General features: G+C 41.0%; 3 protein-coding genes across 6 annotated transcripts; 2 read left to right on the top strand and 1 right to left on the bottom strand.

Annotated features, from left to right (window-relative positions):
• The first annotated feature begins 185 nt into the window (after positions 1-185).
• Positions 186-7,162, top strand: cebpz (CCAAT enhancer binding protein zeta). 3 transcript variants are annotated; one of them, XM_030770380.1, is made up of 17 exons: positions 186-353; positions 963-2,470; positions 2,728-2,959; positions 3,159-3,312; positions 3,501-3,589; positions 3,691-3,744; positions 3,918-4,020; positions 4,141-4,209; positions 4,551-4,617; positions 4,785-4,891; positions 5,006-5,066; positions 5,183-5,379; positions 5,705-5,725; positions 5,922-5,990; positions 6,105-6,163; positions 6,329-6,410; positions 6,954-7,162. In XM_030770380.1, exons 1-17 carry the CDS (start codon positions 225-227, stop codon positions 7,103-7,105), a joined length of 3,153 nt encoding a protein of 1,050 aa, XP_030626240.1. In that variant the 5' UTR covers positions 186-224; the 3' UTR covers positions 7,106-7,162. The 3 variants fall into 3 exon arrangements, with proteins under 3 accessions (XP_030626240.1, XP_030626239.1, XP_030626241.1); XM_030770379.1 differs by lacking the exon at positions 5,705-5,725 and having other exon boundaries at positions 5,892-5,993; positions 6,096-6,163; XM_030770381.1 differs by lacking the exons at positions 5,705-5,725; positions 5,922-5,990.
• Positions 6,500-15,434, bottom strand: LOC115808981 (protein CEBPZOS). Of its 2 annotated transcripts, none has more exons than XM_030770384.1 (5): positions 15,345-15,434; positions 8,080-8,197; positions 7,749-7,793; positions 7,156-7,249; positions 6,500-7,018 (listed from the first exon to the last, which is right to left on the bottom strand). In XM_030770384.1, the coding sequence occupies exons 2-4, from the start codon at positions 8,195-8,197 to the stop codon at positions 7,167-7,169; spliced, it is 246 nt and encodes an 81-aa protein (XP_030626244.1). In that variant the 5' UTR covers positions 15,345-15,434; the 3' UTR covers positions 6,500-7,018; positions 7,156-7,166. The 2 variants fall into 2 exon arrangements, with proteins under 2 accessions (XP_030626244.1, XP_030626245.1); XM_030770385.1 differs by lacking the exon at positions 15,345-15,434 and adding an exon at positions 8,728-8,827.
• Positions 14,356-16,817, top strand: LOC115808980 (hepatocyte nuclear factor 3-beta). Its single transcript, XM_030770382.1, has 2 exons — positions 14,356-14,669; positions 15,285-16,817. The coding sequence occupies exons 1-2, from the start codon at positions 14,601-14,603 to the stop codon at positions 16,449-16,451; spliced, it is 1,236 nt and encodes a 411-aa protein (XP_030626242.1). The 5' UTR covers positions 14,356-14,600; the 3' UTR covers positions 16,452-16,817.
• Positions 16,818-23,579: the final 6,762 nt, after the last annotated feature.

Below are 23,579 nucleotides of genomic sequence, written 5' to 3'. Positions count from 1 at the left end.
AAATTTTAAAATGTGTATAATTTACCTAAAAATCATAATACATTATATTATATTATTATATTCTTAAATTTAGGAATATTATATCATTGTTAAAGCAATTGCATTTTTTTGCACGTCCGGATATTTACTTTTCACTTCCGCGACCTGGCCCTTCTCCCTAACCTGTGCATGCTGTTTCCAGCATGGCTCCAAGAGGCAAACAGCGTAAGTTGGAAACAGAAAAAATGGATGAAACTAACGAAGGAGAATTTGAAAATGACAACGACGAGGCAGAGGAAAATTCAGATGACGGAAAAGCAAAAGATGAGGAAGAATTTACCTTGGACGATGTGTTGCGTTTGGGAGGGACAAAGGTAATTACAGCCGTCTGAAAAAAAACTACTATGAACCAGAAATGGGCAGTTTACACATGTGATTTAAATATTTCAAGTCAGATTTTGTTGTGTCCTCACAAACCGTCGCAAAATACCTCCATTCTCTGACAGTGTACCTGTGTCCCTCTTGAGGGAATGTCACGTTTCATATTTGGAATCTCGTAAATGTACTTCCTCTACGAAATAAATAAGGAAACATTTTATGTAGTAACATTTCTTCGTTCCTTCTGATTCTCTGAAGTTCTATTCACAGATTTGTAGTAATGAATATGTGTGGCGCTCTTACTGCTCCTTTCTGCGTTACTGTTGTCACGATATAGTAAACGTTTCATCGTTGTGCCGAACTTTATTGGTGTAACTTAAGGCATCGACGTGGACAGAATATTGATATACTCACCATTTAATGCATTAAATTCGCGATTTAACGAAGGTCTTTAGGTCAGAAGGTAATTGTCTATGCAACGAATTTGTGAAACTTAACTGATGGTTATAAGACCATACTTTTGTAATTGAAGAACGTAACAGACTTTCAAACACTTTTAGATTGAACTGTACTTACGGTGAGGATGTATGTTTGTTTTGAACTAGGCGGACTATGTCATGCTCACCAGCATTGGTGACCCTGATGAGATGGTGAATGGTGGAAAGAAAGGAGCGATTGATGACCTGGAAGAAGGAGAACTGGAAAAGTACATCACTACATTGGGAATACGTGCCTATTCAGGACAACAGATTGTTCCGGATGAAGAAGCTGAGGAAGCGTCCACGAGTAAGAAAAAAGAGAAGAAAAAGAAAGATGAGGGAGAAACAGAGACACAGTCCGAGAAACAGGGATGTGACACAACAGCTGCAGCACCCTGTGCAAACGACAGCAAGAACAAGGCAAAAAAGCCCAAAGAATTGTCCAGCGGTTCCGGAAAGAAGGCCAAGCAGAACGTCAACCTCTTTGAGTTTCATCCTCGGCAGGTTCTGCTGATAAAACCTGGAGGAAAGTGGTTCGACATGGAGTACACGTCGGAGAACGACACCGTCCCCCAAGATCAGTCTCTGGTGTCCCAGTACAAGGCTTTGGCTCAGAAACTGTATGAAGCAGAAACGGCGCTCTACAAGAACAAGAAGACCCTTCAGAAGGGGGCCAACTCAGCCTGGATGAAAACGGTGGTGTCCAAGGGTACTTTGGCTGACAGGATGGCCGCTATGACCGTTCTTATCCAGGACGCCCCGGTGCACTGTCTGGAACACGTTGAGAACCTGGTCTCTCTTATGAAGAAGAAAGGCAGTCGCAGGCAGAGCCTGATGGCTTTGGACACGCTCCGCGAGCTGTTCATGTCGGATCTGCTCCCAGAACATCGGAAGCTCAGGACCTTCGCCCAGCGTCCGTTCGATCGGTTAGAGGAGAAGGCCAGCGGAAACAAGGACGCCCGCGACCGGAGGCTCGTCCTTTGGTACTTTGAGCATCGGCTGAAGCACCAGGTGGCCGAGTTCACGGCCGCTCTGGACACCATGGCCCACGACACCGTCCAGGCCACCAAGACCAAGGCCCTGACCGCGGCCCACGAGCTCCTGTGCGGCCGGCCCGAGCAGGAGAGGGCTCTTCTCATCCAAGTGGTCAACAAACTCGGCGATCCCGAGTACAAAGTGGCGTCCAAAGCCTCCTATCTCCTTGAGACCCTCCTCCACCAGCACCCCAACATGAAAGCGGTGGTGTGCAGCGAAGTGGAACGCCTCTTGTTCAGACCCAACATCAACCCCAAGGCCCAGTACTACGCCATATGTTTCCTCAACCAAACGCTCCTCAGCCACGAGGAGGCCGAGCTGGCCAGCAAGCTCATAGCCATCTACTTCTCCTTCTTCCACGCGTGCGTCAAGAAGAAAGACGTGGAATCGAAAATGCTCAGCGCGCTCCTCACGGGAGTGAACAGAGCGTACCCCTACGCGGAGGTCGGCGATGAAAAAGTGAGGGAGCAGCTGGACACTCTTTTTAAAGTGCTTCACATGGTTAAATTCAACACGGCCGTTCAAGCCCTCATGCTTCTCTTTCAAGTCATGAACTCTCAACAGACTGTCTCGGATCGCTACTATGTAGCTCTCTACAGGTAAACAGCCCCTTTGGATTACGTGGTTCAGTGCAGCGCAAACGCTGTGTTTACGGCTCGGTAAAATACTGAATACCCTAAATAGATTATGTAGTTCGTGGGTAATAAAAATACTTTGGAAGCTCCCTTGTATTGACAGTACCTTAGCGTTTTTGTTTTTCATGTTCTTTGTATAATGTGATTTAAATTTTTCTTTAAACAGCACATGACAATACTGGAATAAAACATTTCCTATAATTTGCTTTTTGAATATTCAGGAAGTTGCTGGACCCGGGTTTGTTGACATGCTCAAGACAAAGCATGTTCCTCAACCTCTTGTATAAGTCTTTGAAGGCGGACGTGGTCTTGCGTCGGGTCAAGGCTTTTGTGAAAAGGTTACTTCAGGTCAGCTGTGAGCAGAGTCCTACCTTTGCCTGTGGGGCACTTTTCCTGGTGTCAGAAGTTATGAAGACCAAGCCAGGTCTAAAACTCCTCCTCCAGGAGGAAGGGGTAAGTTACTTTCCTCATTAATTTAGATTCAGTTATATTGTTCTCTAGATTAGCAGCATTTTCATTCGTGTTTATTCAGTGACATCCATTTCTGTCTGTGGAAATGAACTAATTAATTAAATGTAAATGCCGTGTGTACTGAGGCGCGTGAGTGACACCCTCTGACTCCTTGCTTTCTGAAACAACATTATCTCAACAGGATGCTGAAGAGGAGATGTTCAAAGACCTCAAAGAGGAAGATGATGACGAAGAGGAGAGGTTTGTGGATGCTGACAAAGTGGAGGAAGGAACGAGTGAGAGACCAGAGCTGCCAAAACCTGCTGCATCGTGGGTACACCACCAAAACCTGGAAGGTGAGGCCGTCTCCACTGCAGCTCTTTCCACAGAACAGTCAGGAACATAAACACATACCGCTGCATCTTCACAAAAATTCTTAATGCTTACAAAAAACGTCAATTCCTAAGCTCAATTTCCCCTCATTGTTCATGTTCTCTTATATTCTGCGCCTTTTTCATACGAAACTGATGCTTTTGCTGTTTAGGCGGGAAGAAGTCTGAGACGTATGACCCCATGCACAGAAACCCTTTGTACTGTGGGGCTGACCACACCACACTCTGGGAGCTACAGAAGGTACCGGAACCACACCTTCAGCAGAGATACAACACCTATGTGTGTCTTAGTCATTGCTCTTAAATCTAATTTGTGTGTCTTTTCTTTTTTCTCTCCATCAGCTCTGTTTACATTTCCATCCTTCCGTGGCATTGTTTGCCAAGACAATTTTACAGGTAGGTCGGTAAATGCCTTTATGATAGCAGTGTTTTCAACTTGTAATATGTCCTGTCCAGGCTCATAAAGTAAAAGACTTTTGCCTCACTCCGCAAGTTTTTTAGGGTATGCGTCTGTTCTGACATTATTAACATTTTGTTGATTGGTTACATTTTCTCTTGCGTGCTCTCAGGGAGAATTCATTCAGTACACTGGGGATCCACTGCAGGACTTCACTCTCATGCGCTTCTTGGATCGTTTTGTCTTCAGGAATCCCAAGCAAATGAAGGGCAAACGTAAGCACACGGTTCACGCCGTCTCTATGTGCGGGTCGCCCGCAGCGAGGTTCAGTTTTAAATGTTTTTATTTAAAGCGTATTGCATTGTCTCTCCTGACCAGTATGTATTCTCGCACAGAAAACACAGACAGCAGCGTTCTACAGCCCAAACAGAGGCGGTCTATGAGTAACATCCGTTCCCTGTCAGGTGAGTCATGAGCCGTGGGGTGAGCCGAAAAACAGCAATGCTCATAAATATGGATTCCAATAAATCTGGCATTTGTTTGCAAAAGCCAGTGGTAGTATTGTAGTATTTCACACATTCTTTTAATGTGTGAAAAGGGGAGGGGGGGGAGGGGTTGTTGTTCTGTCATATATGTTTTGAAGTTACATTGTGTAGTACAATGATAAAGATTGTATTTTGGAGTTACGCTCTGGAGTGAGAAGATAAGTATTGTATTTTGGAGTTCTGCTGTGTAGTGAAAAGATTGTATGACATGACCAGAGCGGCAAAGGAACAAAACTCACTAACTGTTTCATCTCTCTTAGTTAACTGTCAGGAATTTTTGTCTAAGGATGAAAGCCAGATTCCCGTGGATGAGGTGTTCTTCTATAGGTGAGATATTTTTATTTTCTATCAAGATCTTTCCTTATGCAGTGAGCATTTCGAATTTGAGCTTATGACAAATGTGGTGGATTTAACTCGATGTATCAAATGCATGAGGGGAAAATCAGCTCAAATCAGCTATGTGTGTTGTTTTTTTTTTTTTTTTTTCCCTAAAGATTCTTTAAGAAGCGCCAGGCAGACAATCAGCTGAAAAGACCCCGAGGAGACGGCGATGATGAGAGCGTGGAGGATGTTGATGATGATGAATTTGAGCGAGTCCTTGGTGAGAGAGGAGAGTCATAGCTGGATACACTGATGTAAATTATAGTCCTATTTCCCTGCCGCTGCTTTATGCTGATTTTTTTTTTTTTTTCTTTTCGTTTTTTTCCTTTACAAGACTCGTATGAAGGGGACAGCTTCTATGTTGATTTGAAGGATGAAGACCTGGACTTCGCTGGGTGAGTTTTTACTATCGTTTGCGTTGTCTGAATTGTCTCGAGCTCCTTGACCGCTAACATTACTGCTGTCAGAGGGGGGCGGAAATAAGCCTGACGACGGACCGTTAACATTTCAGTAACGTGAAAAACACAGCGAAGAAAGGTCAAAGGGCAGACGAGGACTCCGACCTCGACTCTGATGATGTCGATAACCTGGACGATGAAGAAGTGTCGCTGGGCAGCATGGACGAGGAAGACTTTGGAGATGAACTGGAGGAGGAAGGAGGCACGTTCGAAGATCCAGTAGGAGAGGACGATGATGAAGACGAAGAAGGTACAGTTATACCTCCTTTGGACATTCTCATTGTTGATCTGATTGAAGATTGTCCTCTTGACTGCACCCTGCGTTAGCTCTTCGTGCAGATTTGAAACGAACGGCGTGGTATCAGCAGTCAAAGACTGCTGGCAAAACTTCAGTTATCTTCATTTTAAACCCTTCAAATAGAGATACTGACCTCTTTGGGAGGGGTTTCTTGCGCCATTTTTGGATTGGATGGTTTTTGTTGTCAGCAAACGGGAATGTGTTGACTGCCTGATAATTAACTACGCTGCTCCGTGTGTCAGAGATAGTGGTAGTAACTTGTTACATTACATTGCAGTGCCAGAGCTTGAAGAGGACGGTGCTGATTTTGATGGTAGGTTTCTGAGTTCTGTTCCTTTATTCGTTGCTCATAATTTCTTATAACTGAGTGTGAGATGAGTGTAGGTAGAGATTGTTATGCTTTTGTAAGTCATCTGTATTGAGTGTTTTTTTGTTTGTTTGTTTATTTATTTATTTATTTTTAGATTTTGATGATGAGATGGATGACACTGAAGATGTCAGTTCGGGCTCCATCAAGAAGAAAAGGAAGTCATCAGAGCAGCTAGATTTCTCTGGCTCCATGGGTAAATGAAGTTCAAAGAGTAGCTAGGTGTCTTTCTGAACGGGTTGCTATTTTTTCTCAGTACGTGTTGACATGACATGCTAAGAATATACAAATCCTTTATCTCACAAACCAGGGAAGAGGAAAAAGAAAGGAAAAAAGGTTGATGAAACCATGCTTGCGTCAGCTGAGGAGGTAAGCTGTTAGTCTGACTGATAAAAATGGCAAAAGAATGACATGCATTTTGGTTACAGCCTCTCTCGCACGTTTTAAGAGTCATTTTTAAAGTGCAATGCTAACACAACCGTGACTAAATATTTCTTATGAGGTTACTTCATGTCAAATGTCGTTCTTTTACAGTTTGGATGTTTGCTGGATGAAAACGCAGGGTCTAAATTTGACAACATTGGAATCAATGCATTGTCCAACAAAGACAAAGCGAGTGAGTATCAAGTGATTGAAAAGGTTGTAAGCCAGGATAGTGATGATGGGTTTAACAGTAAGGACTTCAGACTGTCTGACCTCCTTTAATTATCACAGTGGTAACAGTTCTCCTTCGTCATAAGGGCTGTCTTGTTACACAGACATTCAACACAAGTGTTTGTAAAGGAGGTGTATGCAAGCATGACATTTAAAAACCAGATTCCAGTCAGGTTCAGAAAACAATTAAAAGCGAAACGGTCGACGTTAACAGACTTTTATTTTGGCTAGATGCTAGCCGTGTCCCGGTTGATCTCGACACGGTACCGTTCGGTGCCGTCACACCTTTCAACGACCCGCTGAAAACTGCTTAATGACTTGATGAGGATGGAATAATGAACCATTTGTCACGATCTGTAATCCACTCAATCTCCTCAGTCCTCATAAATGAACCATTCATGATCAGTCTGTGTTGAGGCAGCTGTGTCAGAATCAGTATAGAAACACGTAGTTTCCAAAGCCTCTGGATGTCAGCTCATCGTTTCTTCTTCTTCTTCTTTTTCAGGCGTCAAACAGCTCAAGTGGGAGGCTCAGCGAGATGACTGGATGCACGGAAGAGACGTGAAGACGCTGCGGAGAAAGAAGGCCATGTTTAACAAAAGGAAACAGTTTGGAAAAGCCAGAGTTGGCAAAAAGACTGTTGGCAGGAAGAAATAAAAACCAGATCTGGGCTATGGACTCTTATCTGCTTTTTTTTTTTCACCAACCTTTTGTACGTCTATTCGTCCTTAGCAGACCACGCCTCCTGATCTAGTTCCCGAATGCCGTAAATACCTGCCCACTCGTTGGATTTGTAATAAACTGAAAGAAAGAAATTATGACTGTTTATTGAGATTTGTATATTTGTAGGCCTCTGTTTTGACACAATTCTTCTGAAACATTTTTACTGTTATGTTAGCGGTAATTGTTTCAAAACAAGAGGTAAGAGTTCAGTAAATAACAGACTTTTATATACAAGTGCTTTATGTGTTTGAATTGAGTGTTAAAAATTCAGAATCAAAATGACATTAACTTATCCTCCTTAATTGTTCTACTGAACATTTTCTGAATTCTTAAGGATTTGGTTTTGTACTGTGAAATAAATCTTGGAAAGCATACTGTCCATTCTAACTTTAATATTAGGACATCGAGTGTGTTAGATTGGCTTGGACATTGCACATTTGGACATGAACTGCACATTATGTCATTTTTAAATACACTATGTAGAATAGCAGTAAGGGGTGTGAATTTCATTTCTCAGAATGAGAATACATAACATATGCCCGGAATTAAGCCCATGTTAAAAACTGAATGAATTCACCTTCCAGAACTGATGGGAAAGTTCTACTCATAGTACTTCTGAAATCTGGAAAAAAAATGAAGCCAGAAAAACAAACAAAAAAAACAATAAATAAAGTCAGACATGTTTCGAATCTGAACACTTAAAGGGAAATGAATAGCAGAAGGAGGATATGACATCAGAGATCTGCCACTCAAATGTTAGTGCTCTACATGACTAGCAAAAGATCAGCATGTTAGAAAAGTCGGTTTATCGGTTATATTCTTCAGGAATGGATTTACATCCGATGTCTGGAGGACAAGCAAACAATTGTACTGTGAATGTGAGCGTGAATCTAAAGGTGTAAACATACCTCGGCTTGAATTCATCTTATGAAACAGCGCATAGGCTCCAAACACACCAATAACCTCTAATAATAGAACCCCTTTGAAAATTTTCCTGGCAAAAGGTTCCATTGTCTTGGGAGCCATCTGGAAAATAAACAAGTCCACGACTGATTAATCATTCCGTTCTGTGTACAGGAACTGATGTACAAATCCAAATATAGAAATTTCCGTTCCTCCAAAGACAGCAGCTTTTAATGGTTGTGATTTGAGAGACTCGATATGCATAGAGCTTTAGAGACAACCGGTAATATGATTAATTTGTGACATTTGAGCTTAATTGCGGCAGGCATGGTTGGCTGACCGCACAATAATGCCAGCCTTAGAAAAAAGGCCGTTGTAATCTGGAGCTTTAATAACCACTACAAAGCCAAGGGGCACGCCAATAAAGGCGGCGTGAGCCGGTGTATGTCTGCTTTTGATTTGAAATGTAAGTTCATCAAGCCCAAATACAAAAGCAAAGAGAACAGGAGCAGTATCAACTGACACCTTCCTCGTGACAGCGAATTTTAAAATATCATCCTCTCTAATCAAAACTAATCATACAACATTTAATTGTTCACTGCCATGGCAAACTCACGTTTCTATACAAACACTACCTGGCAAAGTTTAATCACCTGGACATCAGTAGCGTGATCTGAGTTTAATTGCGTTTAAGATAGCGAGTCCCCCTATGCCTCGATTCTCAACGACTGTTAAATTAACTGGTTTTAGACTTACTTTTAGATATTCATCTGTTAAATGTTAAAAGGACATAACTAGAAATGTTGACTACTAACCTTGATAATCTGACGTAAACACACTTCCGGATTACGGCAACGCAGCAGAGCCAAATCATGCAGAAAAGGCCACGCAAAAGGGAAAGAATAAAACGGTGACTTTCAAATATCTCATCAGTTTTTGTGAGAAACAACAGTTGTGTTATGCTAACTTAGTCATTCTCATCGGAGTTTTACATTCTGAAATAACTCGTACGGATTTGGTCTACATAATATAATCGTCCTGTTTTTCCATTTTTAGGGCAATTGCACAATACACCACCAGGTGTCGTCCCGAGTATAGTCTGTTTCAAACCCAGCACAGATACCATGGCACCATTTTGTCACGGTAATATCGCATCACTACTGTATTTCATAAACAATTTTTGCTTAAATATAAGAGATGTTATACGATAATATTTTCAAAATGAGTAATCTGTATATTACATACTTTTGTCAGAATATTCCTCGAAATTTCAAAGGCACTGAATTGTTAGGTATTTTGACAGTTTAATATTACATAATCGAGTATCATCCGAAATTTGCAGTCACTGTCATCACTAGGTATTTACTAGAGGACAATCATTAAATAGTTTGGGGAGTTCGGGAAGGAGGGAGCCAGTTTTGCCACAACCAAGATCCTAGTAAGGGGAACGAACAAAACACAGGCCGTACAGCAGGTAGCCTGCAGTTAACAGTGTTGTAAGTCTTTTCCCTTATTTGTCCTTCAGTGGTAGTTATACCAATGTGCATACAAGATTTTTTCAGATACAAGACGGCTGATCTGGGATTGGGTTTTGACTCTCATTATTCCTAACAGGAAAGATATATGGACAGAGTGGAGCTGAAGCCAGAAAAGTGTTCTTACTCTCAGTCATTTGATACACATTAGCTCTGGATTCTCTTCTTCCTGATGAGGCATGTAGGCATGTACACTTTTTATATACCTTTTTGCACTGTTAATGTTATTTCTACAGTACTTGTTTATATATTATTACTATTTTTACACTGTTAGCTGCCGGAAGTAAGAACTGCTGTGGTTCTGTCTTTTCTTGCGTGTACTGGTGTTCTGATTGTGTTGTGTCGTATCAGCTGCTGGATACCTACATTTCCCCTGGGATGAATAAAGTATCTATCTATCTATCTATCTATCTATCTATCTATCTATCTATCTATCTATCTATCTATCTGTCTCTTGTCCACATTGCTCACTCTTACTGATTTAAAATGACAAATATGGTAGAAGTGATGATAATATCCTTGAGGGTTTTCGGGCCGCCTTCTTTCATTTTAATTGTCCTGTAACATATTATTGGCGTTGTTAAGGTAACCAGTGCTGATTACCCATGATATCAGCCCAACCGTGTTATCAGCGACGGTTAAAAAAGAGCGTTGTCCTTGTATTGTATGCATTTCCTCTATAGTGCATGCTATCAGTGGATCTAGATATCCCTATCTCTGAAGGGGTAGCATTTCCAGCGTACAGAACCCCTGGTAGCAATGGATCCTCTTTGATGTCATTTTAGTGAGCTTACTTTAAATGTGATGAATCCATGCTTTATGTTCACTACTGTATCTGAATATGGTTCTTTGTTTGCCCCTACTTGTATTCCCTCACCATGTGCTTTGCTTTGATGTTGTAAAACTCTTTTGATTTTTTTTTTTCTTTATTGTACAAGATTTAAGCGTTTTCCCCTCTAGTTTCCATGACACCAGTGAATTATGTGGTTTAAGCTGTCATCACTGTCAAACTGAGTACAATATCTATTGAACTGAGATATGTGTTAATTTGAAGAGTCGAGCTTCACGTTAACAAACTGCTGTCAGAGCAGCAGAAATAACTGAAATATAACTTATCAATATAAGAATCTTTGTTTAATATATTTAGGTATCTTTTCAGATTAAATGTGTTTTTTGGGGAATAGATTTTTTGGGTGATTTTTCGTCAGCTGACCCCTTGCTGTGTGGCCTCTGAGGTTTTCTGGAATTTCACAGAAGCGGACTACCCGTTCCTTCCTGTGGAATACACAGCCTGAGAGATACACAGGGGCCATTGAACTCTTAACTCAGTGACAATGTTTACACACCTGAAACACACACACACACCCAGGGGGGTCCGGAGAAATCAGGAGTTGAATCCGGGGGGTAGGCCAGGAAGATTAGTACCAAGTCCCCTGCCAGGCAACTGGTTCTCAGCCAGTGGTCTATTGTGCATTATATGAGAGAGGGCAGAGCAGGCAAGGTTTGTCTGAAGCCGTATGGGGCCAGATGAGACTGAATCAGAAAAAGGTGACCATGCTGTGGCCTGTTTAAGTGGCCAGCCCGTTCTCCGTTCGGAGCTGGTTAGAGGGCTGATCTGTGGGATCTCGCAGGGGGTGCATCTCAGATAAACAAACACAGATTGGGACGGCGGTGATGTCGGCTGGCGGGGAGCATTGTCATGGAGCTGAGAGTGACATGGCTCTCTGGCTGTGTTCAGTGGACTCTCCCGGAGAGCCTTGTGTGGTTTCACAGTCAGCAAACTTCCCTTGTAGCATGTGGATACACAGAGCACAGAGAATGCCTCTGGAATACACAAGTTTCGCTGTGTTTCAGTTTTTGCCACTGACTGATTTGGTGTCTTGTGAAATTTAATTTTATAAAAAAAAAAAAAAAAGATATTACTGTTTTATAGAGGAGGGTATAGTGATTGTAGGTTTGCTGATATTTGTACCTATAAAAATCTGGAAACATACACGGTTAACACAAAAGCACAAATCACCTCTGCATAAGCTCAGTATCTGTGGTATCAGCCCTGGTCAGTCAGTAGCAAAGATCTTGGAGACTTGATCACAAGTCAGACTATGTCTGTATCAAATCATACCAACCAAAATGCATATAACCCAAGGTTATATAAACATGAGGAACAAATCTTAATATGACTGAATGTTAACAATCCCACTGAGCTGTACCTATGATATCAAGCTCAATATATGAAACAGAGATAACTATACACTCAAAAATATGTAAAAATATTATGCTTTTGGTAGTATTTGATGGGCTTTAACGTCTTTGAAGTAATTCTATCAGAGAAGGGTCACAAGGCAATTCAAAGTTCTGGGGACACCTATGGGAAACACACACACACACAATTGTGCTGCATTTCTCGGATCCAATTCTCTCATTGATGAAATGCGACATACTTTAACCCTTTTGAATCTTGTTTGTGCATGGAGCGAAAAAAAAAAAAAGATTCTAAAGAAGGGGTGGTCTTCCCGCCAGCACTGCAATATCCAGTTCCCTGTACCATTCACCTTCCATGTGTGTCTTCCTAGTCTAACTGCTTTTCAGATTCATCACCAGGTAAACACGCGATGGCAAGCCACAAACCTGAAACCAACAGGCGTTGTCACAGCTGGCTGGGATAAAGACTAGAACCCCAGCCCTGCTCTGGCATGTTTGCCGTCACTATAGGCAGTTTACAACAAACATTTTTTGGTCGGTCTTAGACTAAAAAAGAAAAAAAAAAAAAGACTTTCTTTTAATTCTGCTTTGACAAATCACCAGCTTAACCCCTCAGAAAGGAGGGTGAAATGGTACAAGCGGAAAAAGTAAAAACTGCATGTCATCTAACCAGCCAGAAATACATCTATGCCTTCATTACTCTGTGGTCTGGCAGCAATAAATGTTTTGGACCCTGTGGATTCTTTTCTTTAAAAAAAAAAATGTATCATCCTTACACCTTATACACCTTTCTATGCATCACCCCAAGTACATCCTTTAAATGTAAAAAAAAAAGAAAGAAAGAAAATCACTAAAATGATTACAACATTACATTTGATGTTGTTGTCTGCAGATCAAGTTAAAAGACTTGATGTGGAATGAGCTGGTGTAGAAGGAGGACTCTGTACAATGACCTCAATGTTAGATATTTCTGAACAGAATGATCAAACAGGCCTTTTTACAGATGGTTCTGTTTAATAATACCAACGTCAGGGGTTTTAAAAGCAGATTTTGTCCTATCTCTACAGCCCTGCCTTGCCAAAATACAGTGCAATGTGTTTATCAGATTAACTGATTTTCTTTATGATAGTTATATTCTTACCTCTGCGGGACTGGGTTAAATGCAACCCCGGTACATTTGATGTTGGTATATACTATTCGCTATTTCGATACATGACGGTCAAGTCTCATTTTCAGAATAATCAGAGAGAAGCTAGGACGTTCATTGCTTCTCTCTGATCATTTAAATGTGTGTCAAGTGTACCTTTTTTAAATAAAGAAGGCCTATTTTTTATTCCGGTTTTATCCAATAACTCTTCATTTTCGATAAACAGACTTCAGAATACAATCTCCATTGGAAGAATTTGGAAAAGCGCATTCTAAAGTCCCGTTTGAAAAAAAAAAGAAAAGAAAAACTTAACAGATTGAAAAATTCCGTCGTCATGTAGGTGTTTGCATGTTAAAATGTGTAATGGGTAAATACATTAGCAGTGAAACAGCACCATTAATTTCAGTTCAGCGGATTCCTCTGTTTTCCGAGGCCGGTTTTTATCAGCAATAGCTTTGGGTATGCTTGGTGATCAAACACGTTAGATAAACTTTACTCCACTTAATACGTGAATATCAAACATCAGTCTACATTTGTCAATACGGCCGTGTCGTTGTGTTAAGACGTGGCCTTTTCTATTTTAGGATTCTAACGCTGAATGTCAAGTGGTTTTTTTTAACATTTGATGTCCAATGGTTACACTAAATGAGAAAAGTATTTTTCGTGTAGGTACACTAATTTAGAATCAATATTTGAAAAATATTTCGTTTCAGAATATGTCCGTCGCCTCCGACTGAATTAATCTAAGCTCTCTGTGCTGCCTGTGCGCTTAATGATAAGTTAATGTTTTCAGCCCTTGACTATTTGCAGTTTCGAAACGCTGGGACACAGTGTCCAAATTTTGTACTTTGTCATCACTGAAAAACTGCAGTTTTATCAGTGAATTGCCTAATTAAATCGATGGACCTCTGAACATGTTACACTATTTCGTAATAGCTGCATCAGGTTTCCGACATTTTATTTTAACTGGCATTTATATAGGAATTGCGTTATTAACAAATTACCAATGTGGGACTTGGTTTCGTAAAATTAACTTGATAACAGCAAACAAAAATGTGTGTATTTCCTTCCACTAAAACAAGGATTAAATGCAAATGTTTCACAGAGACCACACTCATTGACAAATAAGACTATGTCTTGAAAGATGCCAATCCAAATTCTTCACGCTAAAGGAAGCACAATAGGATGAACGGGGAAAGTGCATAATGAAAAGTCCTCTTGTAGCATGAAATTCTTTCTCCCTCTCAGAAACGGAAGAAAACAAAAGGATTTGACATAATGAATCCTTTTAAGCTGGGTTGTTCTTTTCTCGAGCGCAGGTGTATAATACGGGGCTTCAAGCGATGGGTCTCGTGCCTAGGTGTGAACAGATTATTCAAATAGGGCTGTGAAGAAGTGAGGATTGGAGGCTTGCGTAGGGCACGGCGCTATATCACAGCGCTAACAGCAAACGGGTAACGTCACTCCAAGCGCTGCCTTCGTCAGTATAGGCACTCCGGGTTTTAAGTTACACATGAATTAGTCCCTGGTCAGCAATCAAAGTAGGAACTGTTGTTGTTGGAGTCCTGACACTTCGTGGGATCTCTCCTAAGTTTATCTTCTGTGGAAAATCCGCGAGGAACATCGTTTTGGACCCTCCACAATGCTCGGTACAGTTAAAATGGAAGGACACGACCATTCTGACTGGAGCGCCTATTACGGAGAACCCGAGGTGAGTAGTTTATATGTATTTTCCTGTCTATAGCCTGCAACTCAATATTAGCCTTGAGATAATATTAACTTTGCGATCAAATATTGACTTGAGGCGCCACCAATTCCCCCCCGAACTCCTGGACGCGCTCTGTTCACCAATGCGAGAGAAACATTCAGTTGGTCCCTTTCTACTATGACGGATAATTTCTAAGATATTCGTTGTATAAGGGTAATTTGGCAATTATATGATTATTATTACGATCGTGCCCCAGTCATCATCTTCGGTTCACTTTTCGGTTGCTCCCATACAACTGAATGCGCCATGTCCCAACTTGATGATTAATTTAGAGATAGCCTGCACATATGCTATTTTACGGGATTGACACAATCGAATTATCGACTCTGCTGTCGAACTCTGTACGGAAGAGATGGCAAAATTGTCTGTGCGTTGTTATTACTGCGGCAACTCTCAATTTCACGCTTAACGCCACACACTCATTTAATAACAAGTCACAAGCTAACATTTAATAACGGGCTACTTTGCTAGTATTTTATAATCTTGTTTCACGAATCAATGGTCGCAGTCTTTTGATGAGATTTGAAAGGAAAGTAAGAGTTTCTTTTTTCTTTACAGTGTTACACTTCAGTTGGAAACATGAGCAGCGGACTGGGAATGAACTCTATGAGCACTTACATGAGCGTACCTGGAATGAGCTCAGCAGGCAGCATGACAGCCAGCTCCATGAACATGTCCTATGTTAACACGGGCGTCAGCCACTCCGTGGCGGGCATGTCACCGGGTAGTGGGCCCATGAATGGCATGGGCGCGGGGATGGCAAGCATGGGCGGAACGCTTAACCACAGCATGAGTCCAATGAGCGCGCAACCGCCATCCATGAATGCTCTTGCATCCTACACAAATATGAACGTTATGAGCCCGATGTACGGCCAGTCAAATGTCAGGTCCCGAGATCCGAAAACATATCGGAGAAGCTACACGCATGCAAAGCCTCCTTACTCTTACATATCTCTGATAACTATGGCTATTCAGCAGTCTTCATCTAAGATGCTCACGCTGAGCGAGATCTACCAGTGGATCATGGACCTCTTTCCATTTTACAGGCAAAACCAGCAACGCTGGCAGAATTCTATTCGTCACTCACTGTCATTCAATGATTGTTTTGTTAAAGTGCCGAGGTCCCCTGACAAGCCAGGAAAAGGCTCTTTTTGGACTCTTCACCCAGATTCGGGGAATATGTTTGAGAATGGTTGTTACTTAAGGAGGCAGAAACGATTTAAGTGCGATAAATTATGCGGCAAAGACTCTGGCAAGAAGACATCCGAGGGGGAATCTAATAGCAGCTCAGAAAGCTGCAACGGCAACGACTCTCCTCATTCTAATCCCTCTACAAAAAACATGAAACGGTCGGCGTCAGATCCGAAACCCAGGCAGACATTGAGCCCCGAGCAGCCGCCCTCGCCGCTTCAGCAGACGCATCACCTGCTGTCCCAGCATCACTCAGTGCTGGTGCACGATTCGCACCTGAAGCCAGAACACCATTATTCGTTCAATCATCCATTCTCTATTAACAACCTGATGTCCTCGGAACAGCAGCAACACAAAATGGACTTGAGGACTTATGAACAAATGGTGCACTATTCCGGTTACGGTTCACAAATGACAGGGGGGCTGTCGATGGGCTCCATGTCTGCCAAAGCGGGACTAGAGCCTTCGACTCTACCCACAGACACCTCTTACTACCAAGGTGTGTACTCCAGGCCTATAATGAACTCTTCGTAAAATTAAAGCCCGATGGACTCTTCTCATTTTATTTGTACATATGTAAATATGTCATTTTTTTGTATAGACAGTGTGTCAGCGCTTTAATTGTTGTCTCAGTTAATTTTTGTGCCGCTGAGATAAAACTGGTCTACTCTCTGCATATACAGTTATAGATTAACGTTCGTTTACCAAATTTGAGACTGCCGCCTGGAGTTCGATCTTTCTCTAACGGTGACCGGACCTGATAGCATCTCACACGACCACAAATGAAACGGAGTTCAAAAGATGAAAGCAATTTATCTTTTTTTTTGAGTGTCCTAATTTATGGCTTGTAATTGTGTATATTCATGTAGCTTACAAGTCCTTATTAAATTACTAATTGAATTGTTTTTCCAACATCGGAATTGTTTTGATTTGCCTCGTCTATAAAGCAAATACTCAGCAGTATAAATAGAGGAGGAAATGCAAACCAATAGCAAGGATATCAGATCTAGCTTGCAAAGGTTCAGGCAAATATGCAACATATTCAATCTAATATTGAAATTAACCCAAGACAGTACAATTTTTAAAGATATACAGCTCATATTTTATAGGTGGTTTTCTCAAGAAATTGTAATCTTTATTTATTTATTTATTTTTATTAAATGAATGGTTGCACCTGATTAATCAACATGATTTTGAAACCTCACTCAAAATCTCAAGAAGACATATATATCTAGTACTTTGATCAACGAAATTGCCCTGTTCGCTACGGGGGGAAACGGTTTTATTTTAGGGAATAACAACAACACACATCAGTTCACCCTATCAGTCAGTCAGTAAGGCTGTGCATACAAAGAATACTGCATTAGCAATTGGGTTTTGTATTTTTAAAACAGGAATACAGTGCAAATGATACGTCTCTCAAGTTCTATGGGAAAACGATTTTAGAAAAAGTGATGTTATTATCTGTTATTATCTGATTCAAAATCCAGGAACTCACATCCATAGCATATTACTGGCTATTATACCAATGAGATACATATTATTATTATTATAAAAATACTTCTAAATCGGTAATAGTGTTATTTTTTATGTATACGGTTGTGATCATAACATTTTATTTTTCATTAACATGCGATTGCTCAAAATTCTCATCTTTTATCTCTTACACGCAATGCCTTCTTGTCGCACTGAATGTTCTAATCGAGGCATTTGTTTCGTTAGCCTATCACGCACAGAGCCTCCAAGCGATGTTGAAAAGGAATTCCGCGAACAATGCACAAAGACGCACTAAACCTTTACAATGTAGGGTGCTGCCCAACCACTTAGCGTTTGCCCCTCCGCTGATTTCAGATAAGATGAAATAATCTCACCCTCTAAATGATCTTCAGAATATCTAATAACACCACGGTGCACATTCAGTCTACGCATTGTGCACTTCATAGCTGCCCCTCCTCCGTCATTAAACGAGCAAACTATCATTTATAGATTACAATCAAAGGTCCCCATTGTTCAACTATCCTGCCTTAGATATTTTGTTATTACCCTTGCAATCTGTTATGTTCCAAAAACCTCCTACATAAAAAAAAAAAACAGCACATAGAGTCCTTTTTTAATCACCTGTTAGTACACGAGAGCTTTTGAAATAGCACAATGATTTGATATCGAGGCAAAACAAGCATTTGGGTACGAGGGGGTGCGAGACAGTTTGCCCTCACATAGATGCGGTGGCGTTCGGAGAGAAAAAAAAACCCAGCATTTGCATTCTGTCAGTTTTTCCATCCTGGGCGAGATTTAAAATCTCATTTGAAAGATTGCTAATTTTTATTTATGATATTAAATCCACGATATTCGAAATCCAACAGTCCTTCTGACTTCTCTGAATTAGATCCTTGAGCCACTTTATAGCTATGTGAAGTAATATGACATAGCATCAGAGCGTAGAAATCCGGCCAGAGAGGTGTAGTTTTTTTTCTCTCTCCCCATGTTTGGGCTGCTAATAATATGAACGCGTATTTACATAACAGCCTTGGCAAACGAAAGCAACAATAACATGTAGCCTACATAAGATAACCTGATCAAATTTGTGGGTACATTTTGGCCTTTTAACTCTTTTGTTTATTCTTATTCTTATTATCATCATTATTATTATTATTATTATTATTATTATTGTTAGTTAATACCTTGAGGATAAAAGGTGACAAGCCTCTATCTGTATGGCTTGTTGTCTCTGTATGAATTGAAATCCGGCCGAAAATGGGATCGGTGCCGAACATGGCCAGGGTAATTGCCTTTAAATAATTGATTCCTTCCCTTACGGAGGTAATGGAGGTCCTCGCATTTGTCAATTACTTGCTATTAAATGAGTGTATACCCACGTACTTCATTTCAGGGGCTTTGATGGGCGGGTGGTGGCCCTTTAACCCACTCCAGTGCTGTCGTTATAAACGAATGGCCTTTTCACGAAAAGGTTAACGCAGGTAGTTCGCTTTCCTCGGACTGACTCCGCGGAGGAGAATGCTTATGGATCGAGGCTTTATACTAGCTGAAACTTCGAAGCTCTGTTATTTCACATGCTGCTTCATTTATGCAAGACCATGTTTTAAACCCTGACGAATATACAGTGTACTGTGGTTATATGATGTCTTCTTTTACACACAATCAAATGCTCCCCTGAAAACACTGAGATGTCTTACTATATATCATAAAAATAGGACCTCTTCCATTAAATGATGAACATGGTGAAAATAGGGAACAGTAGACAAAATCTGGGAAAACTAGATCGGTTTTCCTCGGTCACCCTTTTTTATTGATCGCAGGTATCTTGTTGATACTTCTACTTCAGTGACCTGAGTCTGTTACTAGACTACCATTTCACAAGCTCATTTACTGTTTGTGTAATGGCCACTGCTGAAATGTATGCACGGGCTATGGAAGTATAGCCTTTGGTGTTAATTTGTACAGAACGTGCACTGAACTACTGAACTGACATTCGGTTTGACAATAGCTGTCTTAACTAAATCTGTATTGTAAGTCATTGTGGCCCTCTTTAATCTAAATCTGCTCTTCACTTCTGAACTCTGTCTGTCTGAAGCTATTACAGAAGGGATCCTGGAACACCCAGGTGGCACTGGGCTCTTGGACAGATGCAGAATGTCTGTCTGAGAAGCTGTAGTCCTTCATTAGCTTACTGGAAGACTGCGGATGCTCCGCCACGATCAGTAACTATTCCTGTGAACCATCATTTTGATTATGTTAAAGTAAAGTTTAGTTTTAAAATTAACTATCCCACATGCAAAAAAGAGAAAAGAAAAAAAAATCCATGCAAAAAAAAAAAAAATCTGTTTTTGAAAACCTAATGAAAAAATTCTAATGTTAGACTCAGTTGGGACATGAAAAGTGTTGATGACACTGCGGTGGCAGCAGTAACAACAACAACAATAAAATAGGCATTATCATCACTGGATGACAGAAAGATTGATATTTTTTTAAAAAAAAATCTTAAACCACCTGCTTGCATCATGTAAGCATAAAGTTTTGCTTCATTTTTTTTGGGGGGGGGTTCTGATCTGAGGATTGTCAATCTCCGCACCCGTTATCCCAAAAAGATTATTAGCGCTTCTATTTTCTGCTATCATTAATCAAATGGTGCTGCATTGGAGAAATGAAGCATTAAGGCTTCAAACTGCAAACTGAATGGTGATCCACACACCAGAACGAAATGAGACTCTCCTATGCGCCCACTGCAAAATCATCAACCAGTGTTTTTCATGTGCATGGTTCAGTGTAACGTAGAGCCTGTGCAAGTACCTTCCTTTGGAGCACAGGAGAGAAAAGTTGAAGCCATGACAGGCTGACGGTACAGAGAGAGAGAGAGAGAGTGTGTGTAAAGGGAGAGAGCGAGAAAGAGAACGTGTCGGGTCAGTCTTTCTTGCAGTGTGGTGCTACATTCCTGCCGTGGAAGAGCCTTTCATGAGAGGGTCGGCACGGGGCGGTGCGGTGGCGTTTACACTCTGGGTCTGGCCCCCTTCACTGAATGTCCTGTGTCAACAGCTGCCTTTGAGTGCTCTGAGAGACATGCTGTCTGAACCAGCTCTGACCCTATCAGCAGCACTTCTTCACATCCAGGGAAAGGCCTCGCCTCACAACTCACAGCTCTCTCAGACACACACACACACACATACACACACACATTCACACACACACGCACACACACACACACACACACACACACACACACACACACACACTGATGATAGCAGTGTGAAAATTTAGTATATCCATCCATCCATCCATCCATCCACCTGTCCATTCTTACATCTGTCCATTTGTCAGTGTCACAGTCAGCTCCAATATGAAAACTGTCACACAGCAAAAAAAAAAAAGAAAAAAAAGTATTAAGATAAACTACAGGAAAATTTCTGTCTTCATTTTATACTCGCCAATCAACATTTTCAATACACATAGGACATTGTTATGAGGATTACTAGAATAATGCTGGTTTGATGCTCAATTTAAGCTTCCATTGAATTGCGGTGACTTGCGAATTACATGGTTAGCCTTTGAAACAACTCCCCTGGTGCCCAGTGTTTTCTCATGGTTGACAGGGGTGTTGAGTGCATTTTAATTATGTCAGACCAAAGGCATGAACCTTTGTGGTAATTTCATCCATTTCAATCCCATTCTGATTTATCCTCTGTGTGGGACCTTGTTTTCCAATTAGCAATAGAAAGACCCCCAAAGGAGACATTGAGCGAGTAACAAGGGTGTCATCAGTAAGAGGTTTAACAATGGTGCCCATGTCAAAACAGCCCTCTCAGTAACTGAATCAACTCTCTCTCTCTCTCTGTGTCTCTGTCTCTCTCTCTCTCTTTCTCCTCTCCCTCTCTCTCCCCCTCTTTCCCTCCATCCATCTTTCTCACTCACTCACTCTCTCTCTCTCACAGTATACTCAGGCTGAAGCATTCAAATAATAGGCAAATACCACAGGCCTTCATCATCACCACTATGAATCACCGCAATGAACTTTACCCTTCCAACTGCCGTTAAGAGATCTTTTTCTGTGAGATTTCTGTTTACATATCTGTAAAAAAAAAAAAAAAAAAAAAAGCAGGCCTGCCAAGACGCATAGTCCACGCATACAGCGGTCTTTTGATATCTCTGACATCTCTCATTACTGGAATGACTGCAAACAGGCCACTGATGGGCCTCAGAGTGAAGGCAACAAAGTTCATATGTTTACTCACTGCTTGTCAGTTTGTTGGCATTTTAATAAGGACACCACAAATAGAAATGCTACATTATAGCAATGGGAGACTCCAATCTTTCTGTGTAGAGCACGTACATGTCCATTTAAACAATTGTTCAAAATTGTTGGGAAAGATAGATTTTGACCCGTTAACCTCATGCTTGGCATAAACACATTTAAATCATTTTTATGAAAATGCATCTAAAAAAAATGTAATCTTCTCTTCTCTAATAATACTAAATTTAAATAATTCAACTTGGTGTAATATTTTTACAAAGCATTGAGAAGAAGGGTTTTATACAGAGCGTTCAGTATTTGTGGACAGCCAGACCCAGGGAGCTTATAGCAATTAATTCAGCATCCAGACATAAAGTGCAGCACCCTCTGACAGCTTGGAGCCCCAGTGAAAATGCTAGTTCTCCTGGGAACAGAGGAGAAGATGGCAGGCTCCTCTCCGGACTGTTTGCTCATCGGCCCTCAGAGCAATCTTCTTCCTCCCCCCCACCCCCCCCCCAGTCCGAATGAAATGCAAGGACACAAACAATGTGTTGGAGAGAGGGAAAGAAAAGGAGACAGGGAGAGTGAACAGTTTGGACTATTTGCTCAGCAGAAGGGGCAGCCACAATGGCATGCCAATAGCTTTCCCATGAATCAAGCACCAGGGTCTTAGGAGTCTCCTTTTGTTGCAGCAGCGGGTTTTTTTCGCTCAGAGCCACAGCTGTCCAGTGCTTTTTTAGCGCTCGCTGTTGCCGCTTTCCATTATAACAAGCAGTCATGTGATCACATCTGGCAGAGAAAACTGTTTGTCGGCTTAGTTAGTGGCAAACCCGTGCTTTATTTCCACGACGGTCGAAAATGTATTGATTTAAGGTATGATGTAAAATAAAAGGGTACGTATGTGTGTGTATGTGTGAAAGACCCTGGGGGACTAAGCCCATTCTCCCTAGTAAAGGGAATAAGAAAACTGGACATATGGATGATTATATGATGGATTTGGCTGGTATTTTTAGCTACACTTCAGCTGAGGATATACACCATAAAATTGAGAAACACTCATTTTAAAATACGCATCATCACAGTCATCACACACTTTTTTTCCTTTGTTTTACACACACGCACACACACACACACACACACACACTGGTTCATGAAAGCTCCTGATCACTCTCTGGGTGGCCATACTCAGGGTCTCGCTGACACAGTCTGTGTCTTAAGAGAAATATGTCACAATCCCTTTTGTTTTGGTAAGGCTGCAAAATCCACAAATGTATGTTATAGTTATTCCCTTTTTTTCAAGCAGAATGATACAAGCACCCTATTCCGAAGTTATGTAATAGACAGGGCAGGTTTTACTATCAGTCAATTCTTTTATTTTAGAGATTTGCCGGTAGAGCCCTTTCATGGTAAATGACATTCAAAATATATTACCGAAAATTATGCCAGAGATAAAACTGCATGGAGTATTACACCTGCATAAAGTGTTTTAATCTAGACAATTTCATGGCATTTAAAAAAAGGAAAAATGTTATAAACAAAACAAAACTGAACAATACAAAACTCCACTGTAAAACCATGACATGCATGATAAAAGCAAGAATTTTTCCAAATGCTGAAAAAATGCAATAGTCAAACCTGCTGTAGTCCACACATGTCATATGCTTTATGTACTTCATAGCTCTGTTATGAAGAGCTTTAAAGGGTGTCTACCTTAGTCTAACTTAAAAAAAAAATCCCTTCAAAAATTTAAACTGAAGCTGCTTTGGTAAAACCAGTTGATAGTCAGTGATCCAAGACTAAGGGCTTGTCCAAACATCACCTCAGTTCTCATGCTCCCGGACTGGAGTGCTTCATTTGACTGCACAGTCCACAGTGTACTGATCTCTTGCCTTCAAAACTGGGCTCATATTTTCTTGTCA

The sequence above is a fragment of the Chanos chanos genome, chromosome 4 (genome assembly GCF_902362185.1).
Source record: "Chanos chanos chromosome 4, fChaCha1.1, whole genome shotgun sequence".
Taxonomy (NCBI): Eukaryota; Metazoa; Chordata; class Actinopteri; order Gonorynchiformes; family Chanidae; genus Chanos; species Chanos chanos.
Note: the sequence above shows the minus strand (reverse complement) of the source record. Positions and strands in the feature narration are given on the sequence as shown.

Coding starts and splice junctions, on each gene's coding strand:
- cebpz (XM_030770379.1), top strand. CDS start 225: ATGGATGAAACTAACGAAGGAGAATTTGAAAATGACAACGACGAGGCA. Junction 2,960..3,158: donor TCCTCCTCCAGGAGGAAGGG/GTAAGTTACTTT, acceptor TTATCTCAACAG/GATGCTGAAGAGGAGATGTT. Junction 6,411..6,953: donor GTCCAACAAAGACAAAGCGA/GTGAGTATCAAG, acceptor CTTCTTTTTCAG/GCGTCAAACAGCTCAAGTGG.
- LOC115808981 (XM_030770384.1), bottom strand. CDS start 8,197: ATGGCTCCCAAGACAATGGAACCTTTTGCCAGGAAAATTTTCAAAGGG. Junction 7,794..8,079: donor TAAGATGAATTCAAGCCGAG/GTATGTTTACAC, acceptor TTTTTTTTCCAG/ATTTCAGAAGTACTATGAGT. Junction 7,250..7,748: donor TTTCCCATCAGTTCTGGAAG/GTGAATTCATTC, acceptor TCTTTCTTTCAG/TTTATTACAAATCCAACGAG.
- LOC115808980 (XM_030770382.1), top strand. CDS start 14,601: ATGCTCGGTACAGTTAAAATGGAAGGACACGACCATTCTGACTGGAGC. Junction 14,670..15,284: donor CCTATTACGGAGAACCCGAG/GTGAGTAGTTTA, acceptor TTTTCTTTACAG/TGTTACACTTCAGTTGGAAA.